Genomic DNA, 24085 nt, shown 5'->3' with positions numbered 1-24085 from the left:
TTTATTCTATGGGTTGATACGATTACGGGGATACCAGACATGAATATATTTTCTTACGTTTTACTAAATTTGTCAAACAAAACCCTAATTTGGGGAAAAATCTATCATTTATGTATTGCCGTCTTCCAGGTGGCATAACATTGTTACTTTTTTGGCTACGGAGCTGGTTGATGGCTTGTTTTTTGCGGGACATGTTGTACTTTGCACCAGTATCATGTCGGAGTACATATGGTTTTTTGATCACATTTTATAGCATTTTTTGTGGGATTTAAAAGGTAAAAATCATAATTTTTGGAGGGTTTATAACAGTTTTTTTTATGGCGTTTATCGTGGGGGTTCAATAATGACTTACTTTTATTCTACGGGTTGTTACGGACGCGGTGATACTATATATGTGGGGTTTGTGTTATGATTTAGACCTTTTTTTGAGTTATATGTCTCTTAATATGTTTTGGGGCTTTTGGGCATTTTTAGTGATTTATTACTTTATTTTTTTATTGAATAACTTTTTTTTTTTTACTTTTTCACTTTTATACCATGGGACATGAACAAGTAATCATCTGATTGCTTGTTCATGATAATATTCTGCAATACTCATGTATTGCAGGATATTAGCAGTGTCAGCCTATACACTTGCATAGGCTGGCACTGTGCCAGTAAGATGACGTCACAGACGCCATCTTACTGGCAGTTCTTGCAGGTAACTCTGGGGTCCAGATCGGACCCCAGAGTTACTATAGCAACGATCGGCGCCCCCCGAAAACGGTTCGGGGGGGGCGATCGTGGGGGAAAGAACCCCCAGCTGCATGTTAGATGCCGCGGTCGCGCTGACCGCGGCATTTAACGGGTTAAGCACCCGCGATCGGAGGCAACTCCGATCGCGGGTGTTACACTGGGGTGCCGGCTATCAGTCACAGCCGGCACCCCGTGTTTCCCGATGCCGGTTCAGCTCAGATCTTGAGCCGAACCGGCATCAGCTCAGCGTCCGATATATCGGACGCTGAGCGTTAAGAGGTTAAACATTTTTTGCTGTAATGGGACCAAGGATTATCCATGAAGCTTCATTACAGACACCTTACAGCTGATCAGTGCAGTTTGGGACTAAAGTAAAGCATTCAGAAAGCTTCACCAGAGGTCAGAGGGGTCTGTCTGTAACTATGGGTTGTCTGTAAGTCGAGTGTCCTTAAGTAGGGGACCACCTGTATATGATATTTCCCTGCTCCATGAAGCCATTTCCAGGACATGGCAGTCACATTGTTATTGGAGACGCCTTGTCTGCGTGGATTTGCATTTTCTATTGTTCAGGATGTGGAATCATTAGGGAATCACATGGAGACATTCTGCCCAGTAAACACTTGTAAATGAAGTTACCCAATTCTATTAGAAAGATGGATCCTTGCCACATGTGTTTAAAGGGGTTCTCCGGTGACAAAGATTGACCTCACTATACCTTATCTGCCCACACTTATCACTTTACTAATTCAGTGTCATTAAATCTTCTGCCCCCTTTTCATGAAATCAAAGTCATTCCTGTGCACTGCCAGCTCCTGCTACACTTACAGTTTCCATAGAAACGACCTGTATACTGTCTCTGCTCTCTGGTCTGACATGTGCAGTCAGCTCCTTGTTCCCTGCTGTGGGGGTGTGGCTGAACATTCCTCTGTATGAAGAAGCTGTGCTGACCAGGGGGATTGTGGGAGATGTAGTCTTTAAGCAGAATGGGGGCAGCCATTTTGCAGCAGTGAGCTGTGAAGTGACAAGTGAAGGAAAAGAAAGTATACAGCCCAGGGTGGTGAGGTAAGGGTGTGCAACTATAATATATGCAAAAGAACTGGTTAGTTAAAAAAAAATATATAGTGACCGGAGAACCCCTTTAAGGGAAGGTGGTGAAAGGACAAACCCCAGAGTATCATCAATGCTCAGCCGGGTGATAAGGAAGTGGCACCGACACCCTTCATTTGCATGGGGGCCGACCGAGGGATATAAGAGACTCAAGTAGGACTCAAAAGCAGAGAACTTCTTGGAGGAAGATCTTACTGGAGGAGCTTAGACTGAAGGACTAAATGGAGAGAGAGCAGGTCTATGTATGTGCGAAGGAGGGAGCCTGGGAAGGAGGACATGACCCTGGTGCCAGGGACCCCCAGAATGGTGAGTACTGACAGACTTTTTATTCATTGCTTTTTATAAATGATTGCTCCTCTGTTTCCCTTCCTTCTGCCTATAGTCACTTCCCAGTAATGCATCCAAAAACCTGATCAGCGGAAGAGTTGTAAGAGCGCTGAGCCAGATCATGAATATATGTTACAGAATATATTGTACCCAATATACTGCAGACAGAAGTGTGTGGATAAAGGGAACAGGAATTCAGAGAGGCAGAGGGGTACAGGAGTGCAGAGGCGCAAAGTTAATGGGTGCATGGGGTGTAGAGGTATAGGGGTGCAGGGATGTAGAAGGATAGGGATGTAGAGGTATAAGGGTGTATAGGGGTGCAGGGATGTAGAGGTGTAGGGGTGCAGGGATGTAGAGGTGTAGGGGTGCAGGGATGTAGAGGTATAGGGGTGCAGGGATGTAGAGGTATAGGGGTGCAGGGGTGTAGAGGTATAGGGATGTAGAGGTATAGGGGTGCAGGGATGTAGAGGTATAGGGGTGCAGGGATGTAGAGGTATAGGGTTGCAGGGATGTAGAGGTATAGGGGCGCAGGGATGTAGAGGTATAGGGGTGCAGGGATGTAGAGGTATAGGGGTGCAGGGATGTAGAGGTATAGGGGTGCAGGGATGTAGAGGTATAGGGGTGCAGGGGCGTAGAGGTATAGGGGTGCAGGGGCGTAGAGGTATAGGGGTGCAGGGGTGTAGAGGTATAGGGATGTAGAGGTATAGGGGTTCAGGGATGTAGAGGTATAGGGGTGCAGGGATGTAGAGGGATAGGGGTGCAGGGATGTAGAGGTATAGGGGCGCAGGGATGTAGAGGTATAGGGGTGCAGGGATGTAGAGGTATAGGGGCACAGGGATGTAGAGGTATAGGGGTGCAGAGATGTAGAGGTATAGGGGTGCAGAGATGTAGAGGGGTAGGGGCGCAGGGATGTAGAGGTATAGGGGTGCAGAGATGTAGAGGTATAGGGGTGCAGGGATGTAGAGGTATAGAGGTGCAGGGATGTAGAGGTATAGAGGTGCAGGGATGTAGAGGTATAGGGGGCAGGGATGTAGAGGTGTAGGGGTGCAGGGATGTAGAGGTATAGGGGTGCAGGGATGTAGAGGTATAGGGATGTAGAGGTATAGGGGTGCAGGGGTGTAGAGGTATAGGGGTGCAGGGATGTAGAGGTATAGGGGAGCAGGGATGTAGAGGTATAGGGATGTAGAGGTATAGGGGTTCAGGGATGTAGAGGTATAGGGGTGCAGGGGTGTAGAGGTATAGGGGTGCAGGGATGTAGAGGTATAGGGTTGCAGGGATGTAGAGGTATAGGGGTGCAGGGATGTAGAGGTATAGGGGTGCAGGGATGTAGAGGTATAGGGATGTAGAGGTATAGGGGTGGAGGGGTGTAGAGGTATAGGGGTGCAGGGGTGTAGAGGTATAGGGGTGCAGGGATGTAGAGGTATAGGGGTGCAGGGATGTAGAGGTATAGGGGTGCAGGGATGTAGAGGTATTGGGGTGCAGGGATGTAGGGGTATAGGGGTGCAGGGATGTAGAGGTATAGGGGTGCAGGGGTGTAGAGGTATAGGGGTGCAGGGATGTAGAGGTATAGGGGGGCAGGGATGTAGAGGTATAGAGGTACTAGCAGGTATTCACTGAACAAATTTTAACTGTATTATAGTCCTTCCTGACACTAATACAACAAAAAATATATATAATGGGGCAGATTTACTTACCCGGTCCTTCCGCGATCCAGCATGCGCTGGATTCGGGTCCGGCCGGGATTTAGGCATTTTTGCGCTTATTTTGTGCCTTTTTAGGCGCAAATTAGTGATAGATCCCGTGCAAACATCTGTATAGGAGGCTCTCACTATGTCAGATAAGGCGCAGGGACTCAGAACCACTAAGTGCAGAACTTTGCCGTGCGCCAGAAAATGTCGCATAAATGCACCTAATTAACGAGGTGCGCCAGATTTTTGTGCTAAAAGACGCTCAAAACCGTCTAACAGACTATGATTAATGTCCTCCATGGACTTTTAATCAATGTGAATTGTAATTTTTAACAGCTAAATTTTGGGTTTCATATATCCACTGACATAGTGTATTGCCGGACGATCATGCACTCTGCCGCGATTCACTAAGATCGTGCGCCCGATATCCTGCGTGTGTCGCTTCCCAGCCGACACCTTTTATACCTGTCACAGCCGTGCAATCCCCAAAAAACGGCGAACAGGCTGCCGAAAGTGCGATCCCGATAAATAAGCCCGAAATAATAAAATTAATGAAATAATATTGGGGAAAAACTGTTTTTTTCTCTGTCACCTTCTAGGAGCCATAAGTTTAGATTTTTTGGCTTATTTGTTTCAAAAGAGCCTTTTTACACTTTATTTTATTTTTACATAAAACTGTTTTTCACTTTTTACATCACTTTGTCAGACAAGGGGGGCGCTACCATTAGATCATTGGATCTCTTGTATAAAGCGCTGCACTCTCATGTCTATGACAGGTAGATATCAGTTAATAAAAAGTTAACACAGGAAGCCCCGGGGTTCTTCAGTGACGGCCATGAGACTCCATCAGCTCCTGTGATTGCAGGTGCAGGGTGCCGATGGGTGACAGAGAGGGATCTGCACCCTCTGCACCCACATAGACACCTCGCACTGTTCATCAATCTTCTTCTCATGAGACGATGCTGTCACATCATAAGAAGTAACTCGAATGGACATAAAAACCTGATACAGCAGTTGTTACAATGTTAAAAGAAATAAGATAAACATATTATCAAACTATTATTATTGTAACTATTAACTTTAAGAATTTTACGCAATGAGATGTGGCGACACGTTGGATACATTACACCAGCCGTATGTTTTATGCTAAATCAGAGCCGGGCAGATATAATAAACTAACTGTGTTTTTAACACTTTACACCCATGATGAGTCACCTATTCACAAAGGGTTAAGAGATACTAAAATGTGATTGGTCTATATTCTAAACACTATTTTTTCACCGTATGATATGAATTGTGTATATTATGATTTCTGTGCACTGTATTTATGTGACAATGATGGACATGAATTCTATAGGCACTTTGATTGGAATTATATATGTTTTATATGCTACATGTATGATGTCACATCGGTCACATGTGATTGTAATCCGTCTGTGTACTTTATCTGCTCCGTGCACACTTAACTCTTCCCTTAATGGAGAAGGTGAAATGTTCCTGTTTGAACACTTGGTGGAACAAAAAGACACATTTTATATATTATTGTTGTATTAGTTTATCATTTTGCCAGGACGACTATAATACTGTTAAAATGTGTTCAGTGAATAGTTTAGTTCATGCACCAGAAATACTTTGAGAACACCTGCTAGTACCTCTATTTGTATTTAGGTGATGTTAATGTTTCTGTCGTACATGTTGATATAATTAGAGATTTAATTAACTCCCTTATCAATGACCCTGTTATTCCCAGCAGATCCCATCCCCCGCAGCTCAGCAGAACATCTGATATCTTCAGGTATGAAAGCCAATGATTGTGGGATCACACAAGATACAAATAAAGAAAGCGCCAGGAGAAAAGATTTACCCTCCGCTCTTCACAGCAGCGATCCATCATCTGATCCTATTGCATTGGGCATCTGTTCTGATACATCCCAGACCAAGAGGAAGAGAAAAAGTCACCAAAGAGAAGCGAAACATCCAGGAGCTTCCCCAGGGGAGAAGACATTTTCATGTTTGGAATGTGGCAAATGCTTTGCTCATAAATCGAAGCTTGTGGTACATGAGAGAATTCACACAGGGGAGAAGCCATTTTCATGTTCAGAATGTGGGAAATGTTTTATTCAGAAAGCAGTTCTAATGACCCATCTGAGAATTCACACAGGGGAGAAGCCATTTTCATGTTCAGAATGTGGCAAATGCTTTGCTCATAAATCGAAGCTTGTGGTACATGAGAGAACTCACACAGGGGAGAAGCCATTTTCATGTTCAGAATGTGGGAAATGTTTTATTCAGAAAGCAGTTCTAATGACCCATCTGAGAACTCACACAGGGGAGAAGCCATTTTCATGCCCAGAATGTGGCAAATGTTTTAAAGAAAAATCTGTACTTTTGAGACATGAACAAATGCACACAGGGGAGAAGCTTTTACCCTGCTCAGAATGTGGCCAACGTTGTTTTGATAAAACAGCGCTTGCCGCACACAAGAGAACTCACACAGGGGAGAAACCATATTCATGTTCAGAATGTGGAAAATGCTTTACTCGTAAATGTCATCTTCAAAGACATCAAAGAACTCACACAGGGGTGAAGCCATTTTCATGTTCAGAATGTGGCAAATGCTTCGCTCGTGAAACGAAGCTTGTGATACATGAGAGAATTCACACAGGGGAGAAGCCATTTTCATGTATAGAATGTGGCAAATGTTTTACACAGAAACCACAGCTTGTTGCACATCTGAGAACTCACACAGGGGAGAAGCCGTTTTCATGTTCAGAATGTGAAAAATGTTTTAGTCAGAAAGCAGATCTTGTGAAACATGAGAGAACTCACACAGGGGAGAAGCCGTTTTCATGTTCAGAATGTGGCAAACAATTTTCAGATCTATCAGGTCTTATTAAACATCAGAGAATTCACACAGCAAAACTAATGTAACTTTGAGCTTACTTCACATGAGAAAAGTCACACAGAAGAGAAAACATTTTTATCTGTTTTTATACTTGTTATTGAGATATTAAATTGTATTGAGCAATAAACCGTGCGTCCAAACAGGCGGAGAATTTGTGCAATCATCCAATGAAATCACTTAAAGAGAGGAAAGTGTCAGTGGAGCCAAACTGTTCCATGGATTTGTTTCCATGGACGATGCAGGGAGCTGCTCGGAGCTGTAACTTCTATCCAGGAGGCCACATCTCCGTCAGTCGTTACGCAGCTGATAGATTGTAGATGAGAGGTCGATCACTCACGGCCTTGGAGACCAACAACCACGTAATCGAGAGCTCACCCATTGTACACTTCTCTCACATACACGTAGTAATGTGGGGTTCAGCCTGTGCAGTAATACAGGGATGTGGTACCAGGTTGTCAGGAGACAATATCAAGTGTTTGGTTGTTGGGTACAGCGGCGGGGTGGGGGCACTTCCTCTAGATATATCAGCATGTCTGGAGGTTTCTCAAGGACCCTCTAGCTTGTGTCCTGTATTACTGCAAATCCTGTATCTAGATCAGATGATAACACTAATCTGCCGGTATAGGGCTCTATCTCCAAGGCGCATTAAACCCAATATGAACCCGGGTCTCAGCAAGGTTCTGTCTGGTGTATTAGAAGAGGTCAGTGGGAAAAGGACTCTAGGTAACTGCTATCAGATCCTCCAGCTCTTCCGGATCTCCCTCCATAAAGCCCTGGGCCTGATAGAACCATGGAGAATGCCTGGGGGAGGAACACAAACTAACAACGATGGATAAAGAGGAAGTAGCGTCGTAGAAGGGAGTGAGGTCCACAGGAAGGGGGTTATGGATCTGTTAAAGGAACCTGGGGGGACATTAATCATAGTGGGTCTCAGGTTCGCCTATTTTGGTTTGCTCTTCTTTTTGGCTCCTGATCTATGATGGATCTAGTTCTGCCTTAGTAAATGCACTTTGGAACTGTCGCATGTCCGATTCATTTGCGCCTAAATTTGCGCGCAATTGTTAGATCTCATTTCTGATCAATAATGAAAGGAGACTGAGAAAATGTGACAGAACATTCAAGGCGTCATCTCTGCACAAAAAAAATATCATTGTGATGTAACTGCAGGGACTAAAAGTTACAGAGATGTAAAAAAAAAAAAAAAAAAATCTCGCTGAAATGAGTCTTTTATTATAATTTACAGTAAATGGAGACTGATAATATTCTCAGATCTGTACAATAAGACAATAATCACTCCCAGAGATGATCCCAGAGACAATAATCACTTCCAGAGATGATCCCAGAGACAATAATCACTCCCAGAGATGATCCCATAGACAATAATCACTCCCAGAGATGATCCCATAGACAGTAATCACTCCCAGAGATGATCCCATAGACAATAATCACTCCCAGAGATGATCCCATAGACAATAATCACTCCCAGAGATGATCCCATAGACAATAATCACTCCCAGAGATGATCCCATAGACAGTAATCACTCCCAGAGATGATCCCAGAGACAATAATCACTTCCAGAGATGATCCCAGAGACAATAATCACTCCCAGAGATGATCCCATAGACAATAATCACTCCCAGAGATGATCCCATAGACAGTAATCACTCCCAGAGATGATCCCATAGACAATAATCACTCCCAGAGATGATCCCATAGACACTAATCACTCCCAGAGATGATCCCATAGACAATAATCACTCCCAGAGATGATCCCATAGACACTAATCACTCCCAAAGATGATCCCATAGACAATAATCACTCCCAGAGATGATCCCATAGACAATGATCACACCCAGAGATGATCCCATAGACACTAATCACTCCCAGAGATGATCCCATAGACACTAATCACTCCCAGAGATGATCCCATAGACAATAATCACTCCCAGAGATGATCCCATAGACAATAATCACTCCCAGAGATGATCCCATAGACAATAATCACTCCCAGAGATGATCCCATAGACAATGATCACTCCCAGAGATGATCCCAGAGACAATAATCACTCCCAGAGATGATCCCATAGACAATAATCACTCCCAGAGATGATCCCATAGACAATAATCACTCCCAGAGATGATCCCATAGACAATAATCACTCCCAGAGATGATCCCATAGACACTAATCACTCCCAGAGATGATCCCATAGACAATAATCACTCCCAGAGATGATCCCATAGACAATAATCACTCCCAGAGATGATCCCATAGACAATAATCACTCCCAGAGATGATCCCATAGACAATAATCACTCCCAGAGATGATCCCAGAGACAATAATCACTCCCAGAGACGATCCCATAGACAATAATCACTCCCAGAGATGATCACATAGACACTAATCACTCCCAGAGATGATCCCATAGACAATAATCACTCCCAGAGATGATCCCATAGACAATAATCACTCCCAGAGATGATCCCATAGACAATAATCACTCCCAGAGATGATCCCATAGACAATAATCACTCCCAGATATGATCCCATAGACAATGATCACTCCCAGAGATGATCCCATAGACAATAATCACTCCCAGAGATGATCCCATAGACAATAATCACTCCCAGAGATGATCCCAGAGACAATAATCACTCCCAGAGATGATCCCAGAGATGATCCCATAGACAATAATCACTCCCAGAGATGATCCCATAGACACTAATCACTCCCAGAGATGATCCCATAGACAATAATCACTCCCAGAGATGATCCCATAGACAATAATCACTCCCAGAGATGATCCCATAGACAATAATCACTCCCAGAGATGATCCCATAGACAGTAATCACTCCCAGAGATGATCCCATAGACAATAATCACTCCCAGAGATGATCCCATAGACAGTAATCACTCCCAGAGATGATCCCATAGACAATAATCACTCCCAGAGATGATCCCATAGACAATAATCACTCCCAGAGATGATCACATAGACACTAATCACTCCCAGAGATGATCCTATAGACAATAATCACTCCCAGAGATGATCCCATAGACAATAATCATTCCCAGAGATGATCCCATAGACAATGATCACTCCCAGAGATGATCCCAGAGACAATAATCACTCCCAGAGATGATCCCATAGACAATAATCACTCCCAGAGATGATCCCATAGACACTAATCACTCCCAGAGATGATCCCATAGACAATAATCACTCCCAGAGATGATCCCATAGACAATAATCACTCCCAGAGATGATCACATAGACACTAATCACTCCCAGAGATGATCCTATAGACAATAATCACTCCCAGAGATGATCCCATAGACAATTATCACTCCCAGAGATGATCCCATAGACAATGATCACTCCCAGAGATGATCCCAGAGACAATAATCACTCCCAGAGATGATCCCATAGACAATAATCACTCCCAGAGATGATCACATAGACAATAATCACTCCCAGAGATGATCCCATAGACAATAATCACTCCCAGAGATGATCCCATAGACAATGATCACTCCCAGAGATGATCCTATAGACAATAATCACTCCCAGAGATGATCCCATAGACAATAATCACTCCCAGAGATGATCCCATAGACAATAATCACTCCCAGAGATGATCCCATAGACAATAATCACTCCCAGAGATGATCACATAGACACTAATCACTCCCAGAGATGATCCCATAGACAATAATCACTCCCAGAGATGATCCCATAGACAGTAATCACTCCCAGAGATGATCCCAGAGACAATAATCACTCCCAGAGATGATCCCATAGACTATAATCACTCCCAGAGATGATCCCATAGACAATAATCACTCACAGAGATGATCCCATAGACAATAATCACTCCCAGAGATGATCCCATAGACACTAATCACTCCCAGAGATGATCCTATAGATAATAATCACTCCCAGAGATGATCCCATAGACACTAATCACTCCCAGAGATGATCCCATAGACACTAATCACTCCCAGAGATGATCCCATAGACACTAATCACTCCCAGAGATGATCCCATAGACAGTAATCACTCCCAGAGATGATCCCATAGACACTAATCACTCCCAGAGATGATCCCATAGACACTAATCACTCCCAGAGATGATCCCATAGACAATAATCACTCCCAGAGATGATCCCATAGACAGTAATCACTCCCAGAGATGATCCCATAGACAATAATCACTCCCAGAGATGATCCCATAGACACTAATCACTCCCAGAGATGATCCCATAGACAATAATCACTCCCAGAGATGATCCCATAGACAATAATCACTCCCAGAGATGATCCCATAGACAATAATCACTCCCAGAGATGATCCCATGGACAATAATCACTCCCAGAGATGATCCCATAGACAATAATCACTCCCAGAGATGATCCCATAGACAATAATCACTCCCAGAGATGATCCCATAGACAGTAATCACTCCCAGAGATGATCCCATAGACAATAATCACTCCCAGAGATGATCCCATAGACAGTAATCACTCCCAGAGATGATCCCATAGACAATAATCACTCCCAGAGATGATCCCATAGACACTAATCACTCCCAGAGATGATCCCATAGACAATAATCACTCCCAGAGATGATCCCAGAGACAATAATCACTCCCAGAGATGATCCCATAGACAATAATCACTCCCAGAGATGATCCCATAGACAATAATCACTCCCAGAGATGATCCCATAGACAATAATCACTCCCAGAGATGATCCCATAGACAATGATCACTCCCAGAGATGATCCCATAGACAATAATCACTCCCAGAGATGATCCCATAGACGATAATCACTCCCAGAGATAATCCCATAGACAGTAATCACTCCCAGAGATGATCCCATAGACAATAATCACTCCCAGAGATGATCCCATAGACAATAATCACTCCCAGAGATGATCCCATAGACAATAATCACTCCCAGAGATGATCCCAGAGACAATAATCACTCCCAGAGATGATCCCATAGACAATAATCACTCCCAGAGATGACCCCATAGACACTAATCACTCCCAGAGATGATCCCACAGACACTAATCACTCCCAGAGATGACTCCATAGACACTAATCACTCCCAGAGATGATCCCATAGACAATAATCACTCCCAGAGATGATCCCATAGACAGTAATCACTCCCAGAGATGATCCCATAGACAATAATCACTCCCAGAGATGATCCCATAGGCACTAATCACTCCCAGAGATGATCCCAGAGACAATAATCACTCCCAGAGATGATCCCATAGACAATGATCACTCCCAGAGATGATCCCATAGACAATAATCACTCCCAGAGATGATCCCAGAGACAATAATCACTCCCAGAGATGATCCCATAGACAATAATCACTCCCAGAGATGATCCCATAGACAATGATCACTCCCAGAGATGATCCCATAGACAATAATCACTCCCAGAGATGATCCCAGAGACAATAATCACTCCCAGAGATGATCCCAGAGACAATAATCACTCCCAGAGATGATCCCATAGACAATAATCACTCCCAGAGATGATCCCATAGACAATAATCACTCCCAGAGATTATCCCAGAGACAATAATCACTCCCAGAGATGATCCCAGAGACAGTAATCACTCCCAGAGATGATCCCATAGACAATAATAACTCCCAGAGATGATCCCATAGACAATAATCACTCCCAGAGATGATCCCACAGACACTAATCACTCCCAGAGATGACCCCATAGACACTAATCACTCCCAGAGATGATCCCATAGACAATAATCACTCCCAGAGATGATCCCATAGACAGTAATCACTCCCAGAGATGATCCCATAGACAATAATCACTCCCAGAGATGATCCCATAGACAATAATCACTCCCAGAGATGATCCCATAGACAATAATCACTCCCAGAGATGATCCCATAGACAATAATCACTCCCAGAGATGATCCCATAGACAATGATCACTCCCAGAGATGATCCCATAGACAGTAATCACTCCCAGAGATGATCCCATAGACAATAATCACTCCCAGAGATGATCCCATAGACAATAATCACTCCCAGAGATGATCCCATAGACAATGATCACTCCCAGAGATGATCCCATAGACAATAATCACTCCCAGAGATGATCCCATAGACGATAATCACTCCCAGAGATAATCCCATAGACAGTAATCACTCCCAGAGATGATCCCATAGACAATAATCACTCCCAGAGATGATCCCATAGACAATAATCACTCCCAGAGATGATCCCATAGACAATAATCACTCCCAGAGATGATCCCAGAGACAATAATCACTCCCAGAGATGATCCCATAGACAATAATCACTCCCAGAGATGACCCCATAGACACTAATCACTCCCAGAGATGATCCCACAGACACTAATCACTCCCAGAGATGACTCCATAGACACTAATCACTCCCAGAGATGATCCCATAGACAATAATCACTCCCAGAGATGATCCCATAGACAGTAATCACTCCCAGAGATGATCCCATAGACAATAATCACTCCCAGAGATGATCCCATAGGCACTAATCACTCCCAGAGATGATCCCAGAGACAATAATCACTCCCAGAGATGATCCCATAGACAATGATCACTCCCAGAGATGATCCCATAGACAATAATCACTCCCAGAGATGATCCCAGAGACAATAATCACTCCCAGAGATGATCCCATAGACAATAATCACTCCCAGAGATGATCCCATAGACAATGATCACTCCCAGAGATGATCCCATAGACAATAATCACTCCCAGAGATGATCCCAGAGACAATAATCACTCCCAGAGATGATCCCAGAGACAATAATCACTCCCAGAGATGATCCCATAGACAATAATCACTCCCAGAGATGATCCCATAGACAATAATCACTCCCAGAGATTATCCCAGAGACAATAATCACTCCCAGAGATGATCCCAGAGACAGTAATCACTCCCAGAGATGATCCCATAGACAATAATCACTCCCAGAGATGATCCCATAGACAATAATCACTCCCAGAGATGATCCCACAGACACTAATCACTCCCAGAGATGACCCCATAGACACTAATCACTCCCAGAGATGATCCCATAGACAATAATCACTCCCAGAGATGATCCCATAGACAGTAATCACTCCCAGAGATGATCCCATAGACAATAATCACTCCCAGAGATGATCCCATAGACAATAATCACTCCCAGAGATGATCCCATAGACAATAATCACTCCCAGAGATGATCCCATAGACAATAATCACTCCCAGAGATGATCCCATAGACAATGATCACTCCCAGAGATGATCCCATAGACAGTAATCACTCCCAGAGATGATCCCATAGACAATAATCACTCCCAGAGATGATCCCATAGACAATAATCACTCACAGAGATGATCCCATAGACAATAATCACTCCCAGAGATGATCCCATAGACAATAATCACTCCCAGAGATGATCCCATAGACAATAATCACTCCCAGAGATGATCCCATAGACAATAATCACTCCCAGAGATGATCCCATAGACAATGATCACTCCCAGAGATGATCCCAGAGACAATAATCACTCCCAGAGATGATCCCATAGACAATAATCACTCCCAGAGATGATCCCATAGACAGTAATCACTCCCAGAGATGATCCCATAGACAATAATCACTCCCAGAGATGATCCCATAGACAATAATCACTCCCAGAGATGATCCCATAGACAATAATCACTCCCAGAGATGATCCCATAGACAATAATCACTCCCAGAGATGATCCCATAGACAATAATCACTCCCAGAGATGATCCCATAGACAATAATCACTCCCAGAGATGATCCCATAGACAATAATCACTCCCAGAGATGATCCCATAGACTATAATCACTCCCAGAGATGATCCCATAGACAATAATCACTCCCAGAGATGATCCCATAGACAATAATCACTCCCAGAGATGATCCCATAGACAATAATCACTCCCAGAGATGATCCCATAGACAATAATCACTCCCAGAGATGATCCCATAGACAGTAATCACTCCCAGAGATGATCCCATAGACAATGATCACTCCCAGAGATGATCCCATAGACAATAATCACTCCCAGAGATGATCCCATAGACTATAATCACTCCCAGAGATGATCCCAGAGACACTAATCACTCCCAGAGATGATCCCATAGACAATAATCACTCCCAGAGATGATCCCATAGACAATAATCACTCCCAGAGATGATCCCATAGACAATAATCACTCCCAGAGATGATCCCATAGACAATGATCACTCCCAGAGATGATCCCATAGACAATAATCACTCCCAGAGATGATCCCATAGACAATAATCACTCCCAGAGATGATCCCATAGACACTAATCACTCCCAGAGATGATCCCATAGACAGTAATCACTCCCAGAGATGATCCCATAGACAGTAATCACTCCCAGAGATGATCCCATAGACAATAATCACTCCCAGAGATGATCCCATAGACACTAATCACTCCCAGAGATGATCCCATAGACACTAATCACTCCCAGAGATGATCCCATAGACAATAATCACTCCCAGAGATGATCCCATAGACAATAATCACTCCCAGAGATGATCCCATAGACAGTAATCACTCCCAGAGAAGATCCCATAGACAGTAATCACTCCCAGAGATGATCCCATAGACAGTAATCACTCCCAGAGAAGATCCCATAGACAGTAATCACTCCCAGAGATGATCCCATAGACAATAATCACTCCCAGAGAAGATCCCATAGACAGTAATCACTCCCAGAGATGATCCCATAGACACTAATCACTCCCAGAGATGATCCCATAGACACTTATCACTCCCAGAGATGATCCCATAGACACTAATCACTCCCAGAGATGATCCCATAGACACTAATCACTCCCAGAGATGATCCCATAGACAATAATCACTCCCAGAGATGATCCCATAGACACTAATCACTCCCAGAGATGATCCCATAGACACTAATCACTCCCAGAGATGATCCCATAGACACTAATCACTCCCAGAGATGATCCCATAGACAATAATCACTCCCAGAGATGATCCCATAGACAATAATCACTCCCAGAGATGATCCCATAGACAATAATCACTCCCAGAGATGATCCCATAGACAATAATCACTCCCAGAGATGATCCCATAGACACTAATCACTCCCAGAGATGATCCCATAGACAATAATCACTCCCAGAGATGATCCCATAGAGAATGATCACACCCAGAGATGATCCCATAGACAATAATCACTCCCAGAGATGATCCCATAGATAATAATCACTCCCAGAGATGATCCCATAGACAATAATCACTCCCAGAGATGATCCCATAGACAATGATCACACCCAGAGATGATCCCATAGACAATAATCACTCCCAGAGATGATCCCATAGATAATAATCACTCCCAGAGATGATCCCATAGACTATAATCACTCCCAGAGATGATCCCAGAGACACTAATCACTCCCAGAGATGATCCCATAGACAATAATCACTCCCAGAGATGATCCCATAGACAATAATCACTCCCAGAGATGATCCCATAGACAGTAATCACTCCCAGAGATGATCCCATAGACAATAATCACTCCCAGAGATGATCCCATAGACAGTAATCACTCCCAGAGATGATCCCATAGACAATGATCACTCCCAGAGATGATCCCATAGACAATAATCACTCCCAGAGATGATCCCATAGATAATAATCACTCCCAGAGATGATCCCATAGACTATAATCACTCCCAGAGATGATCCCATAGACACTAATCACTCCCAGAGATGATCCCAGAGACACTAATCACTCCCAGAGATGATCCCATAGACAATAATCACTCCCAGAGATGATCCCATAGACAATAATCACTCCCAGAGATGATCCCATAGACAATGATCACTCCCAGAGATGATCCCATAGACAATAATCACTCCCAGAGATGATCCCATAGACAATAATCACTCCCAGAGATGATCCCATAGACAATAATCACTCCCAGAGATGATCCCATAGACAATAATCACTCCCAGAGATGATCCCATAGACAATAATCACTCCCAGAGATGATCCCATAGACAATAATCACTCCCAGAGATGATCCCATAGACAATAATCACTCCCAGAGATGATCCCATAGACAATAATCACTCCCAGAGATGATCCCATAGACAATAATCACTCCCAGAGATGATCCCATAGACAATAATCACTCCCAGAGATGATCCCATAGACAATAATCACTCCCAGAGATGATCCCATAGACAATAATCACTCCCAGAGATGATCCCATAGACAATAATCACTCCCAGAGATGATCCCATAGACAATAATCACTCCCAGAGATGATCCCATAGACACTAATCACTCCCAGAGATGATCCCATAGACACTAATCACTCCCAGAGATGATCCCATAGACAATAATCACTCCCAGAGATGATCCCATAGACAATAATCACTCCCAGAGATGATCCCATAGACAATAATCAGTCCCAGAGATGATCCCAGAGACACTAATCACTCCCAGAGATGATCCCATAGACAATAATCACTCCCAGAGATGATCCCATAGACAATGATCACTCCCAGAGATGATCCCATAGACAATAATCACTCCCAGAGATGATCCCATAGACAATAATCACTCCCAGAGATGATCCCATAGACAATAATCACTCCCAGAGATGATCCCATAGACACTAATCACTCCCAGAGATGATCCCATAGACAATAATCACTCCCAGAGATGATCCCATAGACAATAATCACTCCCAGAGATGATCCCATAGACAATGATCACTCCCAGAGATGATCCCATAGACAATGATCACTCCCAGAGATGATCCCATAGACAATGATCACTCCCAGAGATGATGCTATAGACAATAATCACTCCCAGAGATGATCCCATAGACAATAATCACTCCCAGAGATGATCCCATAGACACTAATCACTCCCAGAGATGATCCCATAGACAATAATCACTCCCAGAGATGATCCCATAGACAATAATCACTCCCAGAGATGATCCCATAGACAATAATCACTCCCAGAGATGATCCCATAGACAATGATCACTCCCAGAGATGATCCCATAGACAATGATCACTCCCAGAGATGATCCCATAGACAATGATCACTCCCAGAGATGATCCCATAGACAGTAATCACTCCCAGAGATGGTCCCATAGACAATAATCACTCCCAGAGATGATCCCATAGACAATAATCACTCCCAGAGATGATCCCATAGACAATAATCACTCCCAGAGATGATCCCATAGACAATGATCACTCCCAGAGATGATGCTATAGACAATAATCACTCCCAGAGATGATCCTATAGACAATAATCACTCCCAGAGATGATCCCATAGACACTAATCACTCCCAGAGATGATCCCATAGACAATAATCACTCCCAGAGATGATCCCATAGACAATAATCACTCCCAGAGATGATCCCATAGACAATAATCACTCCCAGAGATGATCCCATAGACAATAATCACTCCCAGAGATGATCCCATAGACAATAATCACTCCCAGAGATGATCCCATAGACAATAATCACTCCCAGAGATGATCCCATAGACAATAATCACTCCCAGAGATGATCCCATAGACAATAATCACTCCCAGAGATGATCCCATAGACAATAATCACTCCCAGAGATGATCCCATAGACAATAATCACTCCCAGAGATGATCCCATAGACAATGATCACTCCCAGAGATGATCCCATAGACAGTAATCACTCCCAGAGATGATCCCATAGACAATGATCACTCCCAGAGATGATCCCATAGACTATAATCACTCCCAGAGATGATCCCATAGACAATAATCACTCCCAGAGATGATCCCATAGACAATAATCACTCCCAGAGATGATCCCATAGACAATAATCACTCCCAGAGATGATCCCATAGACACTAATCACTCCCAGAGATGATCCCATAGACACTAATCACTCCCAGAGATGATCCCATAGACAGTAATCACTCCCAGAGATGATCCCATAGACAATAATCACTCCCAGAGATGATCCCATAGACAATAATCACTCCCAGAGATGATCCCATAGACAATAATCACTCCCAGAGATGATCCCATAGACAATAATCACTCCCAGAGATGATCCCATAGACAATAATCACTCCCAGAGATGATCCCATAGACAATAATCACTCCCAGAGATGATCCCATAGACAATAATCACTCCCAGAGATGATCCCATAGACAATAATCACTCCCAGAGATGATCCCATAGACAATAATCACTCCCAGAGATGATCCCATAGACAATGATCACTCCCAGAGATGATCCCATAGACAATGATCACTCCCAGAGATGATCCCATAGACAATAATCACTCCCAGAGATGATCACATAGACACTAATCACTCCCAGAGATGATCCCATAGACACTAATCACTCCCAGAGATGATCCCATAGACAATAATCACTCCCAGAGATGATCCCATAGACACTAATCACTCCCAGAGATGATCCCATAGATACTAATCACTCCCAGAGATGATCCCATAGACAATAATCACTCCCAGAGATGATCCCATAGACAATAATCACTCCCAGAGATGATCCCATAGACACTAATCACTCCCAGAGATGATCCCATAGACAATGATCACTCCCAGAGATGATCCCATAGACAATAATCACTCCCAGAGATGATCCCATAGACAATAATCACTCCCAGAGATGATCCTGTAGACAATAATCACTCCCAGAGATGATCCCATAGACACTAATCACTCCCAGAGATGATCCCATAGATACTAATCACTCCCAGAGATGATCCCATAGACAATAATCACTCCCAGAGATGATCCCATAGACCAGTGGTGGCGAACCTATGGCACTGGTGCCAGAGGTGGCACTCGGAGCCATTTCTGTGGGCACTTAGACCATCGCCAGAGATGACTCCAGGTATCTTCCTGCAGTCCCAGACAGCACAGGACTTGCTATTTTAAAGTGACAGTGCTATCTGGGACTACTGGAGGAGTGGGAAGGTGCGGACAGATCTGGATTATCATTGTAGCTCCTGCTCCGGCCCTGACAATTCTTCCTGTTTATGGGACCATGGAGGGAAACTACAATGATCATCCAAATGTCTTCTATTTTCTGCTTTATCGGTGTCCTCGGGGTGCTGATATGAATGAAAGCTGCGACAGAGCAGGAAGTATAAATCATGAATTAAATTTCTGTGTTGGCACTATGCGATAAATAAGTTGGTCTTGGTTGTAGTTTGGGCACTCGGTCTCTAAAAGGTTCGCCATCGCTGCCATAGACAATAATCACTCCCAGAGATGATCCCATAGACAGTAATCACTCCCAGAGATGATCCCATAGACAATGATCACTCCCAGAGATGATCCCATAGACAATGATCACTCCCAGAGATGATCCCATAGACAATGATCACTCCCAGAGATGATCCCATAGACAGTAATCACTCCCAGAGATGATCCCATAGACAATAATCACTCCCAGAGATGATCCCATAGACAATGATCACTCCCAGAGATGATCCCATAGACAGTAATCACTCCCAGAGATGATCCCATAGACTATAATCACTCCCAGAGATGATCCCATAGACACTAATCACTCCCAGAGATGATCCCATAGACAATAATCACTCCCAGAGATGATCCCATAGACAATAATCACTCCCAGAGATGATCCCATAGACAATAATCACTCCCAGAGATGATCCCATAGACAATAATCACTCCCAGAGATGATCCCATAGACAGTAATCACTCCCAGAGATGATCCCATAGACACTAATCACTCCCAGAGATGATCCCATAGACACTAATCACTCCCAGAGATGATCCCATAGACAATGATCACTCCCAGAGATGATCCCATAGACAGTAATCACTCCCAGAGATGATCCCATAGACACTAATCACTCCCAGAGATGATCCCATAGACAATAATCACTCCCAGAGATGATCCCATAGACAATAATCACTCCCAGAGATGATCCCATAGACAATAATCACTCCCAGAGATGATCCCATAGACACTAATCACTCCCAGAGATGATCCCATAGACAATGATGAAGTCGTTACTGGAGAAATGTTACATTTTAAAACTGCTCTGAAGTGTTTCCCATGTTGCATGGAGGGAATTCTTCATTTGGGAACCTAAAATGTATGTTTTTAGTAATAAAAAGGGAAGTTTTTTGGAAGTGCAGCTGCTCGGAGTAGGTGCATTTTCTGCGCCTATTTTGTGCCTTTTTAGGCGCACTTTTGTGATAGATCCCGTGCAAACATCTGTATAGGAGGCTCTCACTATGTCAGATAAGGCGCAGGGACTCAAAACCACTAAGTGCAGAACTTTGCTGTGCGCCAGAAAATGTCGCATAAATGCACCTAATTAACGAGATGCCAGATTTTAGCGCTAAAAGACGCTCAAAACAGTCTAACAGACTATGATTAATGTCCCCCAAGGTGTTTTACCTTGTAATCATTGGGATTTCTTTATTGAGAAGCTACAAACAGGCCCATAATTCCCCTGTAAACTCCTTAAGAACATTGTTTTTGTGGTGGTCGTTAAGAGAAGGAACCATGAGACGATCGTAGGTCTCTACGCCTAAGACCTTAGACACCCTGGTCATATATGGATGTCAATGGGGCAGATTTACTTACCCGGTCCTGTCGCCACCCCGCGGTGCGTTGCCCAACGAGGATTCGGGTTCGGCGCGATTCACTAAGATTTTGCATCCGAGTTCCTGCTGCGCCGAGGTCCGCCGGAGTTCACCTGCTTCTTCCCGGTGCATGTGAGTGCTTGATCCTGTGACACAAATCCTTTTTTAAATTCTGAGGTTTGTCCGAACCACGCCCCCGATTTCTGTCGCGTACAAGCCGGCGCCAATGCGCCAAAATCCGATCGTGTGCGGCAAAAACTCGGGCAATTCGTCGCAAAACGGAAATATCTATCTATCTCATATCTATCTATCTATCTGTCTATCTATCTATCTATCTATCTATCTATCTATCTATCTCCTATCTATCTATCTATCTATCTATCTCCTATCTATCTATCTATCTATCTCCTATCTATCTCCTATCTATCTATCTATCTATCTATCTATCTATCTATCTTCTATCTATCCATCTATCTATCTATCTATCTATCTATCTCCTATCTATCTCCTATCTATCTATCTTCTATCTATCCATCTATCTATCTATCTATCTATCTATCTATCTATCTATCTATCTATCTATCTATCTATATCATATCCATCTATCTATCTATCTCCAATCTATCTATCTATCTATCTATCTATCTCCTATCTATCTATCTATCTATCTATCTATCTATCTATCTATCTATCTATCTATCTCCTATCTATCTATCTATCTATCTCCTATCTATCTATCTATCTCCTATCTATCTATCTATCTATCTATCTATCTATCTATCTCTCTATCTATCTATCTATCTCCTATCTATCTATCTCCTATCTATCTATCTCCTATCTATCTATCTATCTATCTATCTCCTATCTATCTATCTATCTATCTCCTATCTATCTATCTATCTATCTCCTATCTATCTATCTATCTATCTATCTATCTATCTATCTATCTATTTATCTATCTCCTATCTATCTATCTATCTATCTATCTATCTCCTATCTATCTATCTCCTATCTATCTATCTCCTATCTATCTCCTATCTATCTATCTATCTATCTATCTCCTATCTATCTATCTATCTATCTATCTCCTATCTATCTATCTATCTATCTATCTATCTATCTATCTATCTATCTATCTATCTATCTCCCATCTATCTATCTATCTATCTATCTATCTATCTATCTATCTCATATATATATCTATCTATCTATCTCCTATCTATCTATCTATCTATCTATCTATCTATCTATCTATCTCATATATATATCTATCTATCTATCTATCTCCTATCTATCTATCTATCTATCTGTCTAAGATAAGGGAAAGTTCAGAGCAGCACAGCAACTTCGGTGGGTGCACGAACCGTAAGTCCCCAGGCCAAGGGACTGAAATATAAGATGAGGAAAAGGCAGCACTCCGTAAATGGTGTCAAAATAAAGTGGGTGTCTTTATTCCATTAGCGACGTTTCAGCTCCTATCTGTCTATCTCTCTCCTATATATCTATCTATCTATTTATCTCCTATCTATCTATCTATCTCCTATCTATCTATCTATCTCCTATCTATCTATCTATCTATCTCCTATCTATTTATCTATCTATCTATCTATCTATCTATCTATAATCTATCTATATATCTATCTGTCTATCTATCTATCTATCTATCTATCTATCTATCTATCTCCTATATATCTATCTATCTATTTATCTCCTATCTATCTATCTCCTATCTATTTATCTATCTATCTATCTATCTATCTATCTCCTGTCTATCTATCTATCTATCTATCTATCTATCTATCTCCTATCTATCTATTTATCTATCTATCTATCTCCTATCTATCAAACTCATATCTATTTATCTATCTATCTATCTATCTATCTATCTATCTATCTATCCTTTTTTAAATTCTGCGGTTTGTCCGAACCACGCCCCCGATTTCTGTCGCGTACAAGCCGGCGCCAATGCGCCAAAATCCGATCGTGTGCGGCAAAAACTCGGGGCAATTTGGCGCAAAACGGAAATCTTGACGTTGAGGAAGCGTGAGGAGCAAAATAATCGCAATGTCTGTCGGTTTGCAAGCTGTTGCGATTATTTCAGGGCTTGTACATCACAAAACTGACACACAAGCCCCGATGACTGCCTTCTATCATACAGCAGCTTCCATCTTACACCATGTATGATGAGAGTGGTTGTCCTCCCTTGTGCCTGCTCTTGAGATGGTCAGAGTTGTGCAGCTGCTGGGACATGGCACAAGGCAGCAGTGATGTGGCCTCTGACTGTGCTGCTACCCTCCACAACTATCAGGAGCTGCAGAGGAGTCTCCCGGGTGTAAGGGCGGGTCACCTCTTCCGGTGCTGTGCCCCTTGATGATAAGGAGACCAGAGGCTCAGCTCACACAGGGGGGAAGGGCCCGGCCCTGAGGAGGAGGAGGAGGGAGTGCTCTGAGCTCTCAGCTCACTGAATTGCGGCCGCGCTGCTCCCAACAATGTATTTCTGCATGTATAGTAGTGTGTCCCGGGACCAGGAGGCGGGACTTTGTCTCTTGGTCCGGGACAATGCGGGAATAGCGTGATT

The 24085-nt window shown here is 43.2% G+C and overlaps 1 protein-coding gene across 2 annotated transcripts; it reads left to right on the top strand.

The window, feature by feature from the left end:
• Positions 1 to 1728: 1728 nt before the first annotated feature.
• Positions 1729 to 6893, top strand: LOC140075970 (uncharacterized). 2 transcript variants are annotated; one of them, XM_072122452.1, is made up of 2 exons: positions 1729 to 2148; positions 5611 to 6893. In XM_072122452.1, exons 1-2 carry the CDS (start codon positions 2064 to 2066, stop codon positions 6786 to 6788), a joined length of 1263 nt encoding a protein of 420 aa, XP_071978553.1. In that variant the 5' UTR covers positions 1729 to 2063; the 3' UTR covers positions 6789 to 6893. The 2 variants fall into 2 exon arrangements, with proteins under 2 accessions (XP_071978553.1, XP_071978552.1); XM_072122451.1 differs by having other exon boundaries at positions 5608 to 6893.
• The last annotated feature ends 17192 nt before the right edge of the window (positions 6894 to 24085 follow it).

This window comes from Engystomops pustulosus, chromosome 8, assembly GCF_040894005.1.
Source record: "Engystomops pustulosus chromosome 8, aEngPut4.maternal, whole genome shotgun sequence".
In the NCBI taxonomy this organism is placed as follows: Eukaryota; Metazoa; Chordata; class Amphibia; order Anura; family Leptodactylidae; genus Engystomops; species Engystomops pustulosus.
The sequence above is the reverse complement of the archived record's forward strand: the minus strand, read 5'-3'. Positions and strand labels throughout refer to the sequence as shown.